Source organism: Gymnoscopelus microlampas (assembly GCF_963454915.1).
Source record: "Gymnoscopelus microlampas genome assembly, chromosome: 3".
NCBI lineage: Eukaryota > Metazoa > Chordata > Actinopteri > Myctophiformes > Myctophidae > Gymnoscopelus > Gymnoscopelus microlampas.
Window position 1 is genome coordinate 10,629,745 of NC_139940.1, and position 20,268 is coordinate 10,650,012.

The following is a 20,268-nucleotide window of genomic DNA, read 5'->3' on the forward strand; positions in this document are numbered from 1 at the left end:
CCTGCTTTTCAATCCCTCCAGGAAGTTATGTCATTCCCCTGGCCACCTGGTCCTTTTAGCTAAATAGTCAGGGACCACACAGTAGTAAAACCTGGAACAGCTGAATGTTGTAAGTACCAAGTAATTGATTAACCTGAGAACAAAGGTTTTGTTTGTACTTAATTTAGTTTATTTCATTCAGTTTATTATCTAACACCTCACAACTACAAAACAATTAGCGAAAATAGCCAGTCTACAAGCTCGCAACACGCGGAGTGATCTGAGTTTGTAGATCTGCTATTTTTGCAATTTTGGGGGAATTTTTAAATATTTTCCTTTAGATTTTTGCCTATAATGACACACCACACAATGGTAAATAAATGGTAAATGGTGCATGTATGTTTCAAATCTTTTTTATTGTGAAGCACAGGGTAGGACCATACATCTCTGTTCATACACATGGGTTGCTTCCTTTTTTTCAAAAACAAACAAACATATACACAAAATGACAGGTAAAATGAAAAGAAAACACTCAAACTTAAGCAAAAAACAAAGGGACCCCCCCCGCCTCCCTTTCCCCTCCCCAGAAGTGCTGCCCCAAATTACGTGCGACACGGGTCATCCACAAGGATTAGCCTTTCAACCTTTAAGAAAGGACACTAAAGGCTTCCAAATCTTTTCAAAATATTTCAGTTTGTCTTTGAGTATAAATCTGATTCTTTCTAAATGTAAATATTCTGTCATCTCGTTGAGCCAGAGTTTGATTGTGGGGGCCTCTTTCTTCTTCCAAAATAAGAGTATATTTTTTTTTTGCAGCGATAAGGCCGTATGAGAGAAGGCGCTGTTGAGAGAGTTGTAATTTCTTCATCCCTTCTGACACTCCCAGGATGACTAACACTGGCAAGGCACCAACCTGCTCATCGGGAGCAATTAGGGGTTCAGCGTCTTGCTCAAGGACACTTCGACACTAGCTCTAGGGGAGCCCCCCAGTCCGGGATCGAACTGGGAATCTTGCGGTTTCCAGTTCACTCTACCCGGCCACCCTACCGCTGAGCCACTGCCACCCCCGCCACCCACTGTCACAATGATGACAGATTGACATTGGTTCTAGAATCTCTAATATCTCTTAGCAGTGCTTCACAGCTGTTCAAGGAATTCAAGAATTACCCCCGTAGGAAATGCAGACATTTAATTAATTTGTGGGACAGACCACACAAGAAGACTAATCAATACCCCCATGCACACAGCTTTATACTGTAAAGGGCTGCATGAAAAATATGGCCATGATGTGAACAACCATGCAAGATATATCGGCGCTGTCGGGTGGAAACCTTGTATGTCCAAAACGGTTCCTTTTTTATTATTAAAATAAATAATGATATTATAAAATGTTGCCGGTCTACAAGCTCACAACGTGTCACATCTATTTTCATTACTTTTGGGCGACACCTTGTGTGACGAAGTAGCGCATTGATTTACGGAAAGAAACATAAAAAGTTGAAATATGGAGATACAGAACAAGGTTTCTGCCAACAATATGCAACCACAACAATATGCAACCAAAGAGATATTAGGCATTCTAAAAGCAATTTCTATCTGGCGTCCGGAACCACGCAGAGTACAGGGTATGTAAAAATACTGTATTAGTTTTTGTATAGCACATTTCAACAAGGCAATTCAAAGTGGTTGACATAAAACATTAAGTATCGATACCTAAGACACGGAGAGCTTTAAGAGCATGCAAAACAAACACATAAAAGTATGTAAGCATCATCAGTTTTCATCGTCATGAAACAAGTTTGTTGTTGTTTTTTCCACTGACAGATATATGGCACACTATAAAAAGGACATAGCACATTATAAAAAGCAAGGGTGCCAATAACGTTTACCCAGAAGTGTGCCGGGATCTTAGTGTGTGTTTCCACTCTCCCTGTGGGTGGGACTGGAAACAAAGGCTCTTGCAGTAGTAAGGGTCTAATATTGGCACGGAGCGGAGCAGCTGGCAGGCTCACTCCTGTAATTTTAGCGCACACTGATGCAGAGGAAAGATTTAATGGGCATTGGTTGGCATACCCCCCCCTTTCCTTCTCCTGCTGCTCCTCCTCCTCCTCCTAAAGGCGTAGGGACACCGAGAAGGGAGGGAGGGAGGGAGGGTGTGGGGAGAACCTGTGTAAAGAAACGGGAGACGAGTCGGAGTGAGCGTGGAGTGCTGTGTGCCGTGAATCTCCAGCAGCATGGTTGTTCTAACGCTTGGACTGTACCTTCCACTGTTGTCCTGTTATGTCCTGGCGGACGCCTCCTACTTGGACACTATTCTTTCATTCCCAGCAGGTAAGTGTGTGTGTGTGTGTGTGTGTGTGTGTGTGTGTATGTGTGTGTGCCTGTTAGAGGGAGAGAGAGTATGTGTGTGCGTGTTAGAGGGAGAGAGAGAGTGTGTGTGTGTATGTGTATGTGTGTACACGTGTGTGTACGTGTGTGATGCGAATGCTTGTGTGTGTGTGTTTGTTTACCTACATGCAAGGATAGGTGTTTGTGCCTATATTTACTATTATTATTATTATTATTATTATTATTATAGGAGGGTGCAGGACATGCATGGATGCAATGAGATAATGATGACATGTCACCATGTCATCATCATTTGGTTTGATGATGATGGTCCGTAACTACTCTCAACCTGGCATCCCAATTTTTGGGCATGTCATTATAGGCCAAGATTTTCAAACATTCTACAGAAATGTCTAAACATGTTTGAACTTCCCAAATTTCAAAATATCCCTTCTACAAACTCACAGGTTGTAGATGGGATATTTGCACTATTCATCATAGTATACGTATATACTATATATAAAAAAAAGAAACAGAAGAAAAAAAGAAACACACTTGTTTTTATTTATTTTCCGGTAACCGTGGAGGTGTCTATAAATATCCAGGCCATCTACAGTTCCTCAGCTGGTCCTGGAGGTGCAGGCAGGGGTTCTTCATGACACTGCACCCAGCGTCAGGAACCCTTCTGTCGGCCTGTCACGATTTGATAGTTTGCACCTGTTACCTTCATCCACGTCCTGTGTCCGTCCATCTGTCCGTCTGTCTGTGTTTTGTCTCAAGTTCCTCCTCTCTGCTGTGCATGAAGGAACGTCTCAAGCATGTGCACAGTGTCATATGTTGTTGACCTTTTAGATTTATACTTTGTTGCGCGCCGTGTTGTGCAAGTGAAGTCTATACATCAGGCATGAGGGGATCGCTGTGCGGAAACAGCCAGGAAGTTGCTGTAGGAGATAAGTACACGGGTCAATTAATATAGAAAAGAATGCACAGCAGAGTGTAGAATATACCACTGATCCTCAACCTTTTTAAATTCATCTATTGATATAGATTAGGCCACAAATTAATAAAATAAACAAACAAATACAAATTATACAAAAGTGTTATCACCCAATCAACACTGTAAAATCCTCAGTTTATATTTAACTCTGAGAGTGTACAACTGGTATACAAATTTGGTTAAATGTTTGTACACTCTCTGAGTTACAGACTGGACAAGGGTCCATTTGGACCCCTGGTGGTCCCCAGACCCCACGTTGAGTACCAGTGTAATATACTGTAATACATACGGCAGGTGTGCAAGTACACTACCAGCTACGAGGACATTCAAGATTCAAGATTTGTATTGTTACTTAATATAGCTTTTATTGTTACTTATATGTTACTTATATACCTGTATATCTTATATACGAGTACACAAATTAAAATACTATGCATTTGGTCTCAACACTAGCAGCAAACATAGCAAGAAATAATTAAGGAGACTAGAGGGGGGAAATTAAGTAGAAAAATGCAAAGTACAGTATATACATTAGACATCATGGCACACCTTGAGGGTGCTGTGTGCATGGGTCTTACTTCCAAATATTATATCCATATAGTACTGTACTGTATGTGCATGCTGTGCAGTGCACAGTGCAGTATATGTCAACTTCAACTTTATTGTCACATCACAGGTTTACAGGTGTTAACATTTTTTCAAAAAAAGTGTGTGAAATCCTTTGTCATACAGGCTCCATCATTGGAGTTTTCAAGAAAGGGGAAAAGAATAGAGATGGAAGTAAACAGGGAAATGTGTCAGAAGTGTCAAATATTCCTAGTATGAGTGGATAAAAATATACATGAGGGGCGTGGTTAAAAGAAAAAAAATGGCATTGAAATAAGGTAGTTAAAGTATTAGCATAATATAATAACAGATATACAGTATAAAGACATTATGGTGCATGTGTGTGAATGTGTGCAGTGTATGAGTATATCGTCTCTGTCAGGTGGAAACCTCATATGTCCAGAACTGTTATTTTTCAGGATTCAAATTCAAAAACTGCAAAAGTAGCAGATCTACAAGCTCAAAACGCGTCGCTTCGCGCCACATTTCAAGCTTGCAGATCTGGTACTTTTGACGTTTTTGTGTGACGTTGTAGTATGATCAATTAGGACATTGTATTTTACGAAAAAAACATAACGTTCAAATATGGAGATTAGAGGCTTCTGCCCGACGTAGCAACGATATGCATGGATGTAACCTCTTGCAAAGTGATCTGTCACCCAGTTTTGACACCTGGCTGACATCATTGCCCCATCGTGACTGACCATGTGTCCGCTGTCACCGCAGCTCTCAGGCAGCCGGACCGGCAGAAGAGCTTCAGCCCCTGCTGTTTACTGAGTCCTCCCCCGCCCCCCCTCTTCCCTCCACCCCCTACGCTTTGGCGCCGCCATGCTCTTGTGAGTCAAAGTCATGTGACTTGTCCTTGTTGGAGGGGTTCTGATTGTTGATGTGTCCTTGGGTGGTATCCAACCTGCCTCTATCTCTCTCTCTTTCTGGTCCCCAGGCTAAAAGCAGACATACTCTCACACTCGGGTAACATTAATAATAAGACTCCAAGGGCACACTGGATTACAGGGCCCTCCAAGATCATGCCACGGTTGATACATCTTTACTGTTTTATGTGTGGGGGGTCCCAGTGTGATGTTTCGTTTCTAGGGCCCTGTAGGTTTCCTATGACATAAGTGATTCTCAACCTTTTACATTTTTAATGACCCCCAGTTTGATATTGTATGCATTAATCCCTTTGTTTAGTTTTTGTTTTAATCTCTGGGACCCCAATCTACACAGTAAACTCCTGGGGGTCCCTGGACATGTTGAGAACCAGTGCCCATAAGTGCCCATGTGCTCTGCAAGGGTGATAATAAAAAAAAAGAAGAAAAGCATATTTATTATTTGTATAACATTTTAGAATACACAGTTTACAAAGTGCTTTAAAATTCTTGTGCTGCGTGCAAGTTGACCCTTATTGGGGATAATATTGTCTTCATGGTCCTCACTAATGCTTAATAATAAGATGGCACCATTTCTGTCTACTCGCTCTGTGTCTCAGAGGTGGACTGTGGACAGCACAGAAACCTGCCTACCAGTGACATCATTAGTGGGTATTCCGAGCAAATGGAAACTCCAGCCTTTAACTTCCTGGAAAGTTTGCATGCTGAAATACAAGCCATTGTTCTTGCATCAATAAAAGATCAATCATGTGGATCCGGGATCCAAATGGCAGCATGGCTCCAGTGTGTGGTGGATCTCAGACTTCATGTGAACACCCTGTGCTGTCAGTCATCTATGTCAGTAGTTATCAACCTGTGTGGGTCAGGACCCCCAGGGGGGACCCCACATGATCTTTTTTGGGGGGGGTCCCCAGATGACAGTGAAGTGACAATGTAAGGACTTTTAAGACCTTTTTAATACCTAAAAAAACTGGTCAAACATTGGTCAAATTGTCAAATAAAATAAGAAAGAGGCAAAAGGTTTAATTGGTTTAACTCATCTACAAGCTCACAATGGCTTGCAACGCGAGCTTGTAGATCTGCTATTGTCACAATATTTATCTGTGGAACCGAGTCAAACTAAATGTAATGCCTCAACTCCTACATTCCAGGTGCTTATGACGTATGACTCAGAATTCTGGCAAGGTTTCAGCCTGATCAGCGCCCCATTGACTCCCAATTATTATCCAGTATATTTTTTTAAAAGTATAAAACGTGAAAAGATTGTGGAGGTATTTCTGTGGCCAACTAGCAGCGTACGCACATTTTGGCACTGATCGGTCCAGCTCTTTGCAAGATTAGCTCCGGACACACACACACTGGCTAGCCTCCTGCAGAGCCATGTGTAAAATAAATTATAATATTTTTTTTCTTGTTCTTGTTTTTCTTGTTTGAAATGACCACAGATGATGTCATCGATAGGCACATTTTCGAACCATCCACAGTCCACCTCCGAGACACAGTGACAGCATGTAGACAGAAATGGCATCGTCCTATGGGCATCAGTATAGGATCCATATATGAAGATGATGTTGAAAAAGGCAAAATGCTAAATGATTTTGTGTGTGTGTGTTAAAAATAATTGTTAAATAGCTCTATTTTCTGATAGTAATCATTGCTAGTATATCTTCAGTAACAGGGTTCTCCCCATCTCTCCAGCTTTTTAGTAAACAGAAAATACATTAACACGTCGGAATACCAATTTCATCCAACCAGGAGAGAGAATTCACACCGGATACAGGGGTCAAACAAGTTCAATTGAAATTGATTAAAAAAAGATGGGCAGACAGATTTGGAACTGGAACACGAGAAAAACTGAAGCGGATAAATGGATTCTCTCTCCTGATTGGATGAAAATGGTGAACCTCCTGGAAATGTATTTATTGTTTATTAAAGAGCTGGAGAGATAGAGAGACCCCTGTTACAGAAAAAACGCTCTATACTATAGCAATGATTTTCTCCTTTCTAAATGAACATTTGGCAAAGTTCTGAGAAACATTACATACTGTAACGTGTATTGATTGATTATTTTTCAGGATGACAACGTTTCAAGTGGTCATGGAGATATTACAGACAGAGACGACAAGAAAGACACTACGAAAGGTGCTATGTGTCTCCCGGGTCCCCCAGGCCCAGCCGGCCCCTCTGGACCTGAGGTAGGAACCATAACACTCGCCCCAAACAGTTGACAAGATAAGGTTCAACTTTTTCCAATTCGGTCATCAAAGCAGCCACCACCAAAATACACAAGACGTAGATTGACAAAATCTAAAATATTGCAAAATCAGGACAATGTTGACTGACTGGTTCCTGAGCATGTGGACGTTTTGTATTTGCATTGCTTACAGGTGTCAGAGGACTTAGTTCTTCCAGGACGTGTCGCCCCCCCCCTCTCCTATAACAACTTGAGACATGTCAGGGATGGTTGGAGGACCGGAGCCCGGGGTGGGTGGGGTGGGGATGATGGGGATATTGGGGGGGTAGGAAGGGGGTCCACTTTGGCACCCTGCAACACAGCAGCCCATTAACGCGCCAGATTTAGCCCAGACACAAATAGCCTTTTTCCACTGCCTGCCAGTACTCTGCACACCATTCTTAGAAACAGCCCAAAGAGTTTTGTCTGTGCATGGGACGGCATACTCAGTCGCGTAAATTCCAGCGATGGCCCACCACACACAAACAGAGTAAATGGGACATGTGTTTCTGTGCTTTGGTCGCTGGGAAAGTTATAGACGATCCGTTTGGTTCAAAAGGTGAGCCTAGTCATTGACGTTTCGTAAACGAAAAGCATTTTCACTTATCGGCATTTTTTGCTTGGTTTGCCCATTTGGTGTTTCTCTTTAATCATGGCTATTAGACGGCCACCTGCATCATATACTGCAGCAGTCAGGGCATCAGTATATCAAGGGGAGGCACACGAGGCACTTGGTAAATCAATAGCGGCCACTCAGCCCTTAGCTAATTGAAACTGCAGGGGGAATTGGGCTTCAGGGAACAGCAGTGAATTTCTCAGTGGATGTGGTGGGAAACGAGACTATTAAGCAAGATTAGATAACTCTTTTATTTTTGTTTCTTCCTCTCATCAGGGTCCACCTGGTTTACCCGGTATAGAAGGGCCCAAGGGAGAGAAGGTAACGTTGTGAAATGATTAGTGGTTATTTTCTGATGTCTTCCATCATCCTAGTGGACCTAATCTTGTATACACAAATCTGTTTGGACCGTTATAGAATTTATATTTTCAAAAGCCACACGTTATCCTTCCAGCAGGGGCTTTTGTTTGAGTGTGAGCCGGGAAATGCAGTTGTCATGACTACTGTTTCTGTTTCTCCCCCTCCTCTCCCTCATCCTGCCGTCAGGGAGAACTTGGAAGACCTGGACAAAAGGTGAGAGTCTACATTAATCACTCCTCTTCCCTCTTCGCTAAGTGGATTTACTCACACACAAAAAAAAAGAAAGAGCTCAGAGCCTTATCCCTGGCTGTGGCTGTAAGTCACAGTGCTGCCAGCGGCGCTCTGCTGTGCATGGACATTATGAAATTGCAAGCAGGTACAACCTTGACAGGATACTGCAGAGCTGCTGAGATGGCAGATGGGGGTACCTCACCTCTCCTCTGTTTGAAGGGGACCTTACAGCAGTGCTCCTCAACCTTTGTCATTTCAAGGACCCCCAGTTTGATATGCATTTGGCCATGGACGCCCATTTGATATGATTTTTAAAAGAACAAAAGCGAGCTGAGTGCTTCTTAGAGTTCACTGGCTGATATGATTTTTAACTTTAGAACCCCAATCTGCTCGAGTGTACATTTGGACCCCTGCTGGTCCCCGCACCCCACGTTGAAGGAAGAATCAGTGCCTAACAGTGACAGCGCCCAGTGCCTAACAGTGACAGCGCCCTCATCAAGCCTTTGAAAGACACCCAGCTCCCCCCCTCGTAAGATGGCCCTCACGCTGTCATTGGAACAGGGACTGTCCCCTTCCCAGCTTCATTTGGAATCCGCCCCAGCTTCATTGGGAATTCAGCGGAGCATGTTGGATGGGGACCGTCATAAGAGAAGTGACCTCCTAAATGATTGGTCATTGTGGTTAACCAGTAATACAGTCCCACTGGGAGAGCTCCGGTGGCGCGCTGCTCTGATCGAGTGGAACCCGCAGCACCAGCCGAGCAATTTTGCTTAGTGCTTCCAGCCGAGCCCATAAATCATTTTATTTCCCACAAGCACCGGCTCCTGTTCTATATACAGACCATCATTTAATTAAAGAGAACAAAGTGACAGGGCTCGTTAAAGTCATTCCGCCTCCACATGTGCAGCTACAGTATGCTTGTTGTGGCTGACAAATGCTGCAGCGGGTGGGCAGGTTTGTCAAACCCGGCATAGGCCTAGCAGCAGGTCTTGCACTTGTTCATTTTGCTGGGGGGGAGGGTTCTGAAAAAGGACAAAGTTTTATGACTGTTGCGCTGGTCACAATGTTGTTTCCCTGCCATCTATAAGAGGGTATGTGTGTATATCAATCAGCACCAAATGTCTTTTGCACAATTATTTTATATATTTTTAAATATTTAACTTAATTAACATTAATTATAATGGAAGTCAATGGGGCTCAGATTGGGCTGAAACTTTGGAGATGACAAAATGTCAACAATATGACATTATCGATACGCCAGAAATACATTCTAAAGGCTGTGTGCAATGTGCCTTTATTGTCATTAGTACAGCATTGCTCTAGTTTTTACTTACAACACGATGCCCTGAATCATGCAACGTGCAGAATGAAATAGATGCATTAATGACCAAGCATGGTCAATACATTTTATTGACCATGCTTGGTCATTAAATACTGACATCATCATCAGTATTATGTCAGAGATCCACATGGGAGCCACGCTGTTATTGTTTGCTGTGAGTCGTCTGACTGTTGCTTCAGTTTGGGCTGCAGCACAGCACAGTGTACCGTAGCATCAGTGTTACATGATGTTATTGCAAACTTGTGTGCCAGGAGATAAGATAACAGGGGTTCAAATGGATCCTAGCTCCCAAGTGTACACAGTGTTAATTTAACACAGTGTTAATTTAACTCTGAGAGTGTACAAATGGAACCAAATGGACCCTTGCAGGGTCCATTTGTTTCCATTTGTACACTCTCAGAGTTACAGACCAGCAAGGGTACATTTGGACCCCTTGTTCAATCCCCAGACCCAACGTTGAGAACCAATGATAGTGAAAAATAGTGCCATTGAACTATAAAGTAGCATGCTATTTGCACAGGATACAACAAATACATGTCCATAGATGCTACCAGTGTATAAACTGAATATGCAAGTGGAACATACTGTATGTGTGGAATAAATCCAGTATATGTATGATCGATTGCATACGTGTGTGTGTGTGTGTGTGTGTGTGTGTGTGTGTGTGTGTGTGTGTGTGTGTGTGTGTGTGTGTGTGTGTGTGTGTGTGTGTGTGTGTGTGTGTGTGTGTGTGTGTGTGTGTGTGTGTGTGTGTGTGTGTGTGTGTGTGATATCGTATGTACAGGACATGCATGATGGCTATGTTGGTAACATTTTGATGTTGCTGTTCAGGGTCGGACAGGTCCTCCAGGACTCCCAGGGAAGCCGGGATCAGCTGGGTGGAACGGACCAAATGGACCCAAAGTGAGTAAGTCCACTGTCATGATGTAGACATATTATACTGAAAATACCAGCTCTATAAGCTCACAACGCGCCGCACTGCAACGCATTGAGACTTGTGAGTTTGCGGTATTTTCAGTGTTCAACACAACGCACAATCAACTATAACTCAGGCTTAACTGATCTGGTCTAATGTGAAAAGATCTGATACGATATGATGTGACACTTGTAAACCTGTGCCTAAAAGTGTTCATTTGTTTAGTGTTTGAGCTTTAAAAGTGAAACCATTCTACTGTATGTGTTTGGTCCAGGGTGAGAAAGGGGACTCTGGCCTGATGGGATTGCCTGGACCAAGAGGACCAATCGGGCCCAAGGTAGGTGCAGAATCCAGAAGATGATGATGACAGTGATGGAAGTATGACGTTAGATTAGTGTCTCTTGGCACCGACCATGAAGTCTAAAGCCAGTACAGTATATGACATAAGAGAAGATCCCTCTCCATCCTTATCAGAAAATAACTTACGACCCAATTTTAGGTCCCTCGTTCTGTCCACAGGGGTTGAGAAACCTTGCTTTGTGGCTTTAAATTATTTCTATGCTCTGGATAGAAACCGTAGATTTTTATATCATCTAAATATGCATCCATATTATTATTTATGTTCATAGGATAGATATTTCTTTGACTCCAAACATGACCCTCACTCACTCTTCTGCTTGGTTTTGACTCTATAGGGCTTAACAGGATACAAAGGAGAAAAGGTGGGTGACTGGCTTCATGATCACCATGTCATTGACGATGATGAGTGCCCATCAGATTGACATTGTATTTCCTGATCTGTCAGAGGTTTGTTGCTGGTAACATACTGTGATTTGTCCCCCATCAGGGCTCCCGTGGTGACCGTGGTGTGTTTGGAACGAAAGGGGACAAGGTGGGCAGAGTTCTGCCTGATTTATATGTTGTCGTATGGCGGTGTTGTGTGCCGGAAATAGCCGATCTACAAGCTCACAGCGCGTCACATTTCGACGCGTTGTGAGCTTATAGATCGTCTATTTTCGGCACAGGACTACGGCGTACGCCGGAGTATAAATTGGCTATTCCACATAGAGAACTTTAAGTCTCACATTACTGATGAGATAAGACATGATTATATGAAGAAAAATAACATCATTTCAATATAATATTTACTACATTAATTGGCAATTCAAATACTTCTGGTTTGAGTTTCACAAGAACATTGTCTTCAATATAAATCTGACATATTATTTACTGTTTCCTACTCCCAGGGCACAATGGGATTCCCAGGAATGCTTGGACAGAAAGTGAGTAGAATGATCAAGCAATCCCACACACATATACACACACACATATACACGCACATATTCACGCACGCACGCACGCACGCACGCACGCACGCACGCACGCACGCACGCACGCACGCACGCACGCACGCACACACACACACACACACACACACACACACACACACACACACACACACACACACACACACACACACACACACACACACACACACACACACACACACACACACACACACACACACACACACACACAACTATCCTTGTGGGTACATCAAAAGCAATGTGTCTTTTAAAAATGCATTTATTTTACTTCACTTGCTGGTCAAACCAAAGCCTAATATTAACCACACCGAACCTCTAAATTCCTATCCCTAACCATAAACTTAACCCCTAACTCTAAACCTAAGCCAAAATTCATGAATCCTAAACCTAACCCCAACCTTAATCGTTTAATAATTGTAACCCACTAGAGGTTCGGGCCGCTGCGCGGCCCTCCTGTCTAGTTTGCATACTGGTTGCTGCATAGGGGTTGGTTGCGTCATAGTGGTTGCTTGTTTGGCGCGCAAAACCTGGAAACCTGCCAACCCTGTAGCTCCACCCCAGACCCAGACACACAGACACACAAACAGACACACAGCCACCACAGGCCACTTGCCAATTGTATAGATAGATACAAATGACCTTTTCCCTCAGGTGGTCTGGTACTACTTAACAGTATTTATGGAATCTGGGTCCGCACAAGGATAGTAATGCACACACCCCCCCCCACACACACACACACACACACACACACACACACACACACACACACACACACACACACACACACACACACACACACACACACACACACACACACACACACACACACACACACACACACACACACACACACACACACTTTGGTTTGTTTAGAAATGTGCACAGTGTGTATTTATCATTATGGTGGGTTGTTTAGGGTGAAATGGGTCCAAAAGGAGAACCTGGACTCTCAGGAAACAGAGGACCCACCGGGCGACCGGGGAAGAGAGGCAAACAGGTAAGGACGACATATTTATAAGAGTAAAACAAGATAATGTAAATTGCAGAACAGAATGTAACGTAATCAATGTAACAACATAAATTGGCTAATCCCTGGCTGTCGAGAAACGTGTGTTGTTACAGCAGCAAGAAATATATAGAGCTGCAATAGAAGTAAGGTTTAACACTGAAAGATAATTCAATTGGAAGATAAATATAAAGACAAAATAAAATATAGAATAAAAATATGTGTGTGATATAGTGTGGTATTGTTGTATAGAATTCCTATGATTTGATCATTTGACGTTTTGATCCACTCTCAGGTTTATGGCATTAATATGTGATGTGTGTGTTATTCAGGGAACGAAGGGAGACACAGGACGCATAGGACCTATAGGTCCATCAGGCCCTCAAGGACCAATTGGACACCCAGGTCCTCCAGGCTCGCCAGCCACAGGTAAAAAAAAGACAGCTGCAGTACTATGTATTCAGTTTGTGAACAAAGCCGGACAAATCACAGTTATGGTGGTGGTGAAGCTGCACTATAAAGACTGGCTGTGTGTGTTCATGTTCTAGTGTGGCCACAGTCTACGCCTCATTAGGGCAAATGGAAATAACGATCTTTATAATTGCTTAAACTACAGTACAAAGTAAAAGTGCTTCAGAAGAACAGAATTACACCATACACACATTACACCACACATACATACACTATACAGACAGATAGACAGACAAATCCTGTTGTTGCCTCTTCTACTACTGCCTGCATCCTCTGGGTCAATGTTTGTCAACCTGCGGGTCAGGACCTAAAAGTGGTCTTGTAAAGGTCTGTCAGGAACGTGGACAGAGAAACACTTAAAGCTGTATTAAATAACATCCCGTTGTGTTGTTAAAAATACCCCTCCAGACCTTGTAGTCAATGCAATGTTCTTTGAGAGCCACTGCTTGAGGGCTTTACACTTGAGGCTATTTTGCTGCAACGTAAATATCCTGATTGAGGGTTGTGTGAGGATGCAAGGTCAGAGAGTTTCCGCTTGAGAGCGTCTTGTCAGTTGCTCTGCACATTTTCTTGTCTTGGAGTGTTTGCATGGGGGAAAAGCTGATTGTGTGTGCACACTACTGCCGTGAAGAGTAGTGAACCACACGTATCAGCGAAAGGAAGAGCACATTAGACACAGAGCATAAGTATTGCCACGCAAGTACTTGCATTTAGCACTGGAGAAACCTGACCTTAACAAGGACAAACAGATGATACACTAGGGAGGATTCTCAAGGTATGACATCATGACCCTTAAACTGACTTACAGAAGGCCTGACGCTGCTTGCAGATTAACATTATGTCACCACATCAGCAAAGTGACAGCTGCCATCTTGTTCAGGTTTCTGAATAGATAAAACTAAGTGGTCCGACCTCTTGATAGATGGATATGTGTGTGATACACTGCTCCTGGGAGTGTTTATTTAGACATTGAGGTATTTATATCTGTTCTTGTGACCCCTGCTATTAAACAATATTCTGTTGTTAATGCAAGGGAAGCCTTGGCTTCTCTTTTTGTCTTTTGTTTCTATATAACTGCAACCAGAGCTATTTTTAGGTCTACTGGTGCACGGCTAAGTCAAGTCTCTCGTCTTTCGAGACGAGACCAAGACAAGTCACGATAGATTTTGGGACAGATTTTTGCAATTTCAGTCCAACTAGATGCAAACCTCCAGCTCTGCCCTTCCCCATAATTGAATATTCACGCCAGTTTGGCAGTGCCCCGCCAGTTACCAGGGTTCCCGCTAATGCTATTTTCACTATTTTGGAAATGTTTTGCTAAGTTTGGAATACATTTTTTACAACAATGACATGCCAAAAATAGTGGCACCAGGTTTAAAGTGGTCAAACTGGGCACAATAATGTTTTTATTTATTTATTTAATATTTGAATTGTTTTTCTTTGTTTCCCCTGGGGTCGGCGGCCCCCCAAAACCACTTGTGTACAATCAATCAGAGTGTGATATGTTCTCTTTTCCGCTTCAGGACTGTATGTGGTTGGACCAAAGGGGGAGCGGGGTCTGCCCGGACCCGCTGGAAGGTGCAACTGTAACTCTCTGGCCACCTCTCCCTTTGATGAGCACGGCTCCAGAGGAGCTTATCCCAAAGTGCCAGCGGTGAGCGAGTCGGCCATCTTGTTACAATCTAAACTGACCTGGTCGTCATATCTCTTTGTAGTTCACCACACCCTACCCTCCTTGTGTAATCTCATTCTGTGTCCCGGTGCATTCAGCATGGAATTATTTAGCTTAGTGGTGTGACACAGGATTTAACCACTTAAACCCTGTATACTTGGTTGACCAGAATCCCCCAGGGGCCTATTACTAGACCCACTGCTTTTTTCCCTCTACACCTGCGGTTTGTCAAATAATTGGCAAAACACTAATGATCATATAACATACAACATTAATAAAAAGTCATAGTATTTCTTTCATTAAAACCTTAAAAAATATGAGTTTTCTACATGCTCTGAAAATGCACCCGGCCCACCCATCTGACCACTTAACACAGCAGCCGATAGGCCGATCAGCAGTTGTCAGATGGGTGGGCCGCTAAATATTGAATTTGTGGCTTTAATAACAAATGTAATTCTGTCTCAGATATTTGTGGTGAGCAATGAAGAGGAACTGGAACGTGTCCACACAGACAATGCATTTGCCTTCCGCAAAGATCAAAGATCCCTTTATTTTAAAGACATCGACGGCTGGATGCCAATACAAGTATGCCCTGAAACGTTTCTAATTCTTGTTTTCATTCAGATGTGTATTTATTTTCAAATGTTATGTAAATTACATCTTTACACGATATTTGTATTTAATTTTCAAGTATGACTGTTATTATTATTTTTAGGGTTGTCCGATATTGGCTTTTTTACCGATAACCGATATACCGATATTGTCAAACTCTTAATTACCGATACCGATATCAACCGATACCGATATATGCGGGGATTATTATGATTAGGGTAAGCTCAAATTTCATATCACACACACCATACAGTAAGAACTACTGTAAATTATATAAAAAATTTAAAAAAAACGATACCGATATTTTCCGATATCGATTTTTATGCTAATATCGGCCGATAATATCGGGAGGCCGATAATATCGAACATCCCTAATTATTTTCATTCAGGATGATAATTTTCATAATGGTTCATTATATCTTTTTGTGATATTTCATAACAGGTGAAAATGTATGTGACAGTGTGGCTATCCACGCTGTGTTTCTTCATTTTATATTTCCCTTTTAAGCTTCCTAAGTGTGTGAGGGTTTTTGTCATTGCAGTTAACACCGTTCCAGTCGACGGAGAACGCGCCAGACGATGAAGGATACTGCGGCGACGGGATCGTACAGATCCCCAACGGAGAGGAGTGTGACGACAGCAACAGAGTGGTCACCGATGGTTGTGTCAGTAAGTCATCCCTGCTTCATAGCTGGCCATGTTACCATAACGCCTCAATTCACACAGACAGTGATGTGAGATATGTTTTATTCCTGTTTCCTATTCAAATATATTTATATTGAATTTTTTCAAAAGGTTATACACACACACAAACACATGAACAACTACAAAACACCACAGACACTAGTATTCAAAACAAAATGAAACGGGAACACATACTATCCAATTACTGATTGACCAAAAATGAAAGGACATTTTTGTACAATATATTGGCATAGAAAGCGGCATGGTCAGACTGAATTAAATAAGGTACCTATCAAGGTACCTTTTGCGTCCGATGCTGACATAGTGGGTGGCGATTTGCATATCTCTGCTGTCGGGCAGAAACCAGCTATGTCCAAAATATAAACTTTTCAGAAAATAAAAAACCCACACACAGACCTAAAGGGTGTTCAATAGCACTGATGTATTAAATGGAGATAGCTGGTTTCTACCCGACAGCGGTGATATGCACAGTTTTCCTCTAAGTGTATTTCCGCTAATTGAGTGTGTCAAAAACATCCTAGACATTCGTGCTGCCTTCATGTGTACACCTTCTTCACGTCTAGTTCAGACCACAGCCAGCTTCTGTTTGACGCCGCTTTGTCTCACCGCAAACCTCAGCAAAAAAAAGTTGAGCTTTACGCAAACCTTTCACACCGACTCCGCCTGCTGTCGCAGGGAATCACTCCTTGACATAGACCAGGCGTTCCCAAACTTTTCCATGCTAAGGACCACCAAATAGCCTGGCTGTATGTGGCTCCCCTATTGTGAAACAAAAATGAATAGCGAAAACAGCCGATCTACAATCTAACAACAACGCCACGCCACTATTTTTCACGAGCGACCCCATCAAACGATGAAGTATGAATCATGCTTAAGTGTAAATTAAGCGCTTTAAAGGTAAAATAAATGACAGCTTTATCCAACAGAGAGTCTGTTTTCTTTCCAGCCAGACGTCTAAACTGATCCTTGTATCCTCTATCCCATCCTAATTCCCACAGAATGTAAACATGCCTACTGTGGAGATGGCTACCGCTACGAAGGTGCTGAGGAGTGCGATGGAAAGGACTTTGGCTACCAAACCTGCAATTCATATCTTCCAGGGTAAATACAAGCACCACTGATCTATAATTCCTGCTTGATGATGTTACGCATTGTGGATTTCCCAGTAGCTAGGGTTGGGATCCTTTAGGATTTCAACGATTCCGGTTTCTTAACGATGACCTCTTTACGATTCCAATTCCTTAACAGTTACCTTTAACGACTCCTATAGGGGGTTCCAAATGGACCTTTACATGTTTGTAAACCGGTTCCGGAAACGGTTCCAAATGTGACGGAACCGATTCCGGTTCCTCAATGTTGGATCCGGTTCCTCCGGTTCCTCTTGTTCAGGAACCCAACCCTAGCAGTAGCTAGTATCTGTGAATTCTGTTGACATTTTTGAATGATCTATGGGTTTCATTTCCTGTTGTTCTGCAGGTCATATGGCCGTCTCAGGTGCACGCCGTACTGTGTCATTGACTCTACAAACTGCAAGTACTTCACATGAGGAGGCACCTCGGACAGTGTCGCCTAACATCCAAAATAGGGATTTTTTTTAGATGCAAACAAATAAAAAAAAGAACAGCGATGCTACAAACAGGAGGCACAGATGGAAGTGGCAGCAAATGAACCTATGAGAAAAGAAACACACACACACAGACACACACACACACACACACATACATGTATCTCTATATAAAACTACTCTGTGTTGCTGCTGAGATGCCACGTACAGCTCCCAGGGTTCCAAGAGTCCATCTGTGAGACTCGCCCCCCCTCTACTGTTCACAAGAAACGCACAGGACGATTGCACTCTGTCTTAACACACTGGACCGGTGCCTGGCCTCCCCTCTCCCTGACCTTGAATAGGACCAGAACCGGCGTCTGGACGAGGCAGTGGTTGTACTGTATCACAGCCAACCAGAGTTCATTAAAGCACCGATCGATTCGCAAGACGCCGCAGAGATGTGCTGCACTGGATGGGACGTCTTCTCATCTTGACTTAATACTGTTAAAAAAAAAGAAAATAGACAAAAGCCGTAGGAGGACATCCGCAACCATGGTGCTGTCTGTTCTACTGCAATGTGAATGACCATGCACAGCGTTTGCATGAGGCTGAGATCACTACGACCTGCAGCAAAGGCTGTCTCTACCTGAGCATGTAACCCTATCACCACTATACTTTCATTTTGCCATGACAAGCTTTGTACTGTGTATTCTTAATATCACGTTTACATCTTGGGTTGTTGAATGCTGGAATTTGCCAAACGGCCGTATGGTAATGTGATGTAGCCATCTGAATTTGAAACCAAAAATCTACATTAAGGCTTCTGGGCTACAGGCAGGGCTACCCTGCTACGTTCATCCCCACTTTGGCTGCTAGGGAGCTTCAAAGAGCCTGGCATGGCTCCAGTAGTCTGTGATGGTACAGCTCTTGACAGGGAGAGGAGGGAGCATTCAGATTCTGGACATGGTCAAGTCGGTTTGGCGTTGACATATCCATGGAACTACTCAGGAACCAACCAAGGTAGATGTAGCTCTCATTGGGCATGCTTCACCAGGTATCCTCTTTGGTACGCTGTGTAAATGGAAATGTGCAGTGACTGCACACCGAGGCACACAGGTCAAGTAACTCATTGTGATCACAAGCATCAGTTGTGCGCAAGCGCCCTGTGCTTCACTGAGAAACGATTTATGCCGTATGCAATGGCTTAAAACTGTTATATTCTTAATTTCCTCATGGCACAGTTAAAGTGGAAACAGTTTATAGCTGCTATATACACAATGGGGGGAATGTTAATTCCGGTGTAAAAGCCCACATTCTGTTTTTATGGTCGACTACTGACTGTAAATACCTCTTCATCTAGACTTTCTGTCTTACAGTATACAGGAACTGAGAAACTCTCAACACTGAAACTTAACAACGTAGATGTAGTGTGCTATGTCTTGAACACCCATAGTGTGAAAGAACACTGTATACCGGTATAAGCTGACGTCTTTCTATAAGCTACTGTACAAGTCGCCGTGCCAAGGGAGAAGCTATCCTCAACCACACTGAGACGAGTGGTGTGGTGTGAGGCGTTATAATGTGTAGTGGGTGTACAGAAAATGCAATCCAAAGTTATGACTGTTACTGTTAACTGTACTTGCATGTTTGTGATACTGCATTCATGAGTTTGAAATAAAAAAGCAGGTGTCTTAAATACCATACTAGTGTAGCTAGGTATTGTTTATATAAAACACACAGTACTGCTGTTTGTATGATGGTTGCGTGATCAATTGTGTCATGTGCTAGCCCTACACCAAGCCAAAAATACAGAATACTGTCTATTTCTTTTCCACATTGCGTTGTATGTTCCGTATGTGGTCTATTCAGCTGTAGTGTATCCTGTACTGTGTACGCACAACAGTGTTAAAACATAAGATGCATGTGGTAACATAATGCTTATGGAATATAGTGTACACACTGTGTTGCAGACAGTGAAATGTAAATCTGTTTCATTACTCAGACATACTTTATATACTAGTTGTGGAGAATTTGAAAAGGGCAAAAAATAAAATTGCCAAATAAAATGAGAACCAAACCATTCAACGCAACTTGCTCATTCTTATACAGTATGTTTCTCGATCAAGAGTAGAGCCAAACCAACATGTTGGCCATTCGTTTTTTTTACGACATTTGGTATCGGCAATTATGTGACCAATGTGTCACAATTTTTAACCACTTTCATCCTGCCGTACCTATTTCGGACATGTCATTATAGGCAACATTGTTCAACTTTTTAAAGGTTTGAAAGATTTACAAGTGTCACAACATGCCACATTGCCATTATGTTGTGATCTTGTAGGCTCTTATTGAAGATTTTTGAATAGGGCTCAAGTGGTTCAATTCATGTGACCCCTAGGGCTATTAGCACACATCGTGGCCCAAAAGTGG

The 20,268-nt window shown here is 42.7% G+C and overlaps 1 protein-coding gene across 1 annotated transcript; it reads left to right on the top strand.

The window, feature by feature from the left end:
• Window positions 1-2,164: 2,164 nt before the first annotated feature.
• colq (collagen-like tail subunit (single strand of homotrimer) of asymmetric acetylcholinesterase) lies at window positions 2,165-19,909 on the top strand. The gene is made up of 17 exons (XM_084052123.1): window positions 2,165-2,310; window positions 4,637-4,746; window positions 6,876-6,995; window positions 7,926-7,970; window positions 8,196-8,222; window positions 10,414-10,485; window positions 10,773-10,835; window positions 11,194-11,220; window positions 11,346-11,390; window positions 11,746-11,781; window positions 12,743-12,823; window positions 13,165-13,261; window positions 14,827-14,957; window positions 15,441-15,560; window positions 16,130-16,256; window positions 17,291-17,393; window positions 17,769-19,909. Exons 1-17 carry the CDS (start codon window positions 2,214-2,216, stop codon window positions 17,836-17,838), a joined length of 1,371 nt encoding a protein of 456 aa, XP_083908249.1. The 5' UTR covers window positions 2,165-2,213; the 3' UTR covers window positions 17,839-19,909.
• Window positions 19,910-20,268: the final 359 nt, after the last annotated feature.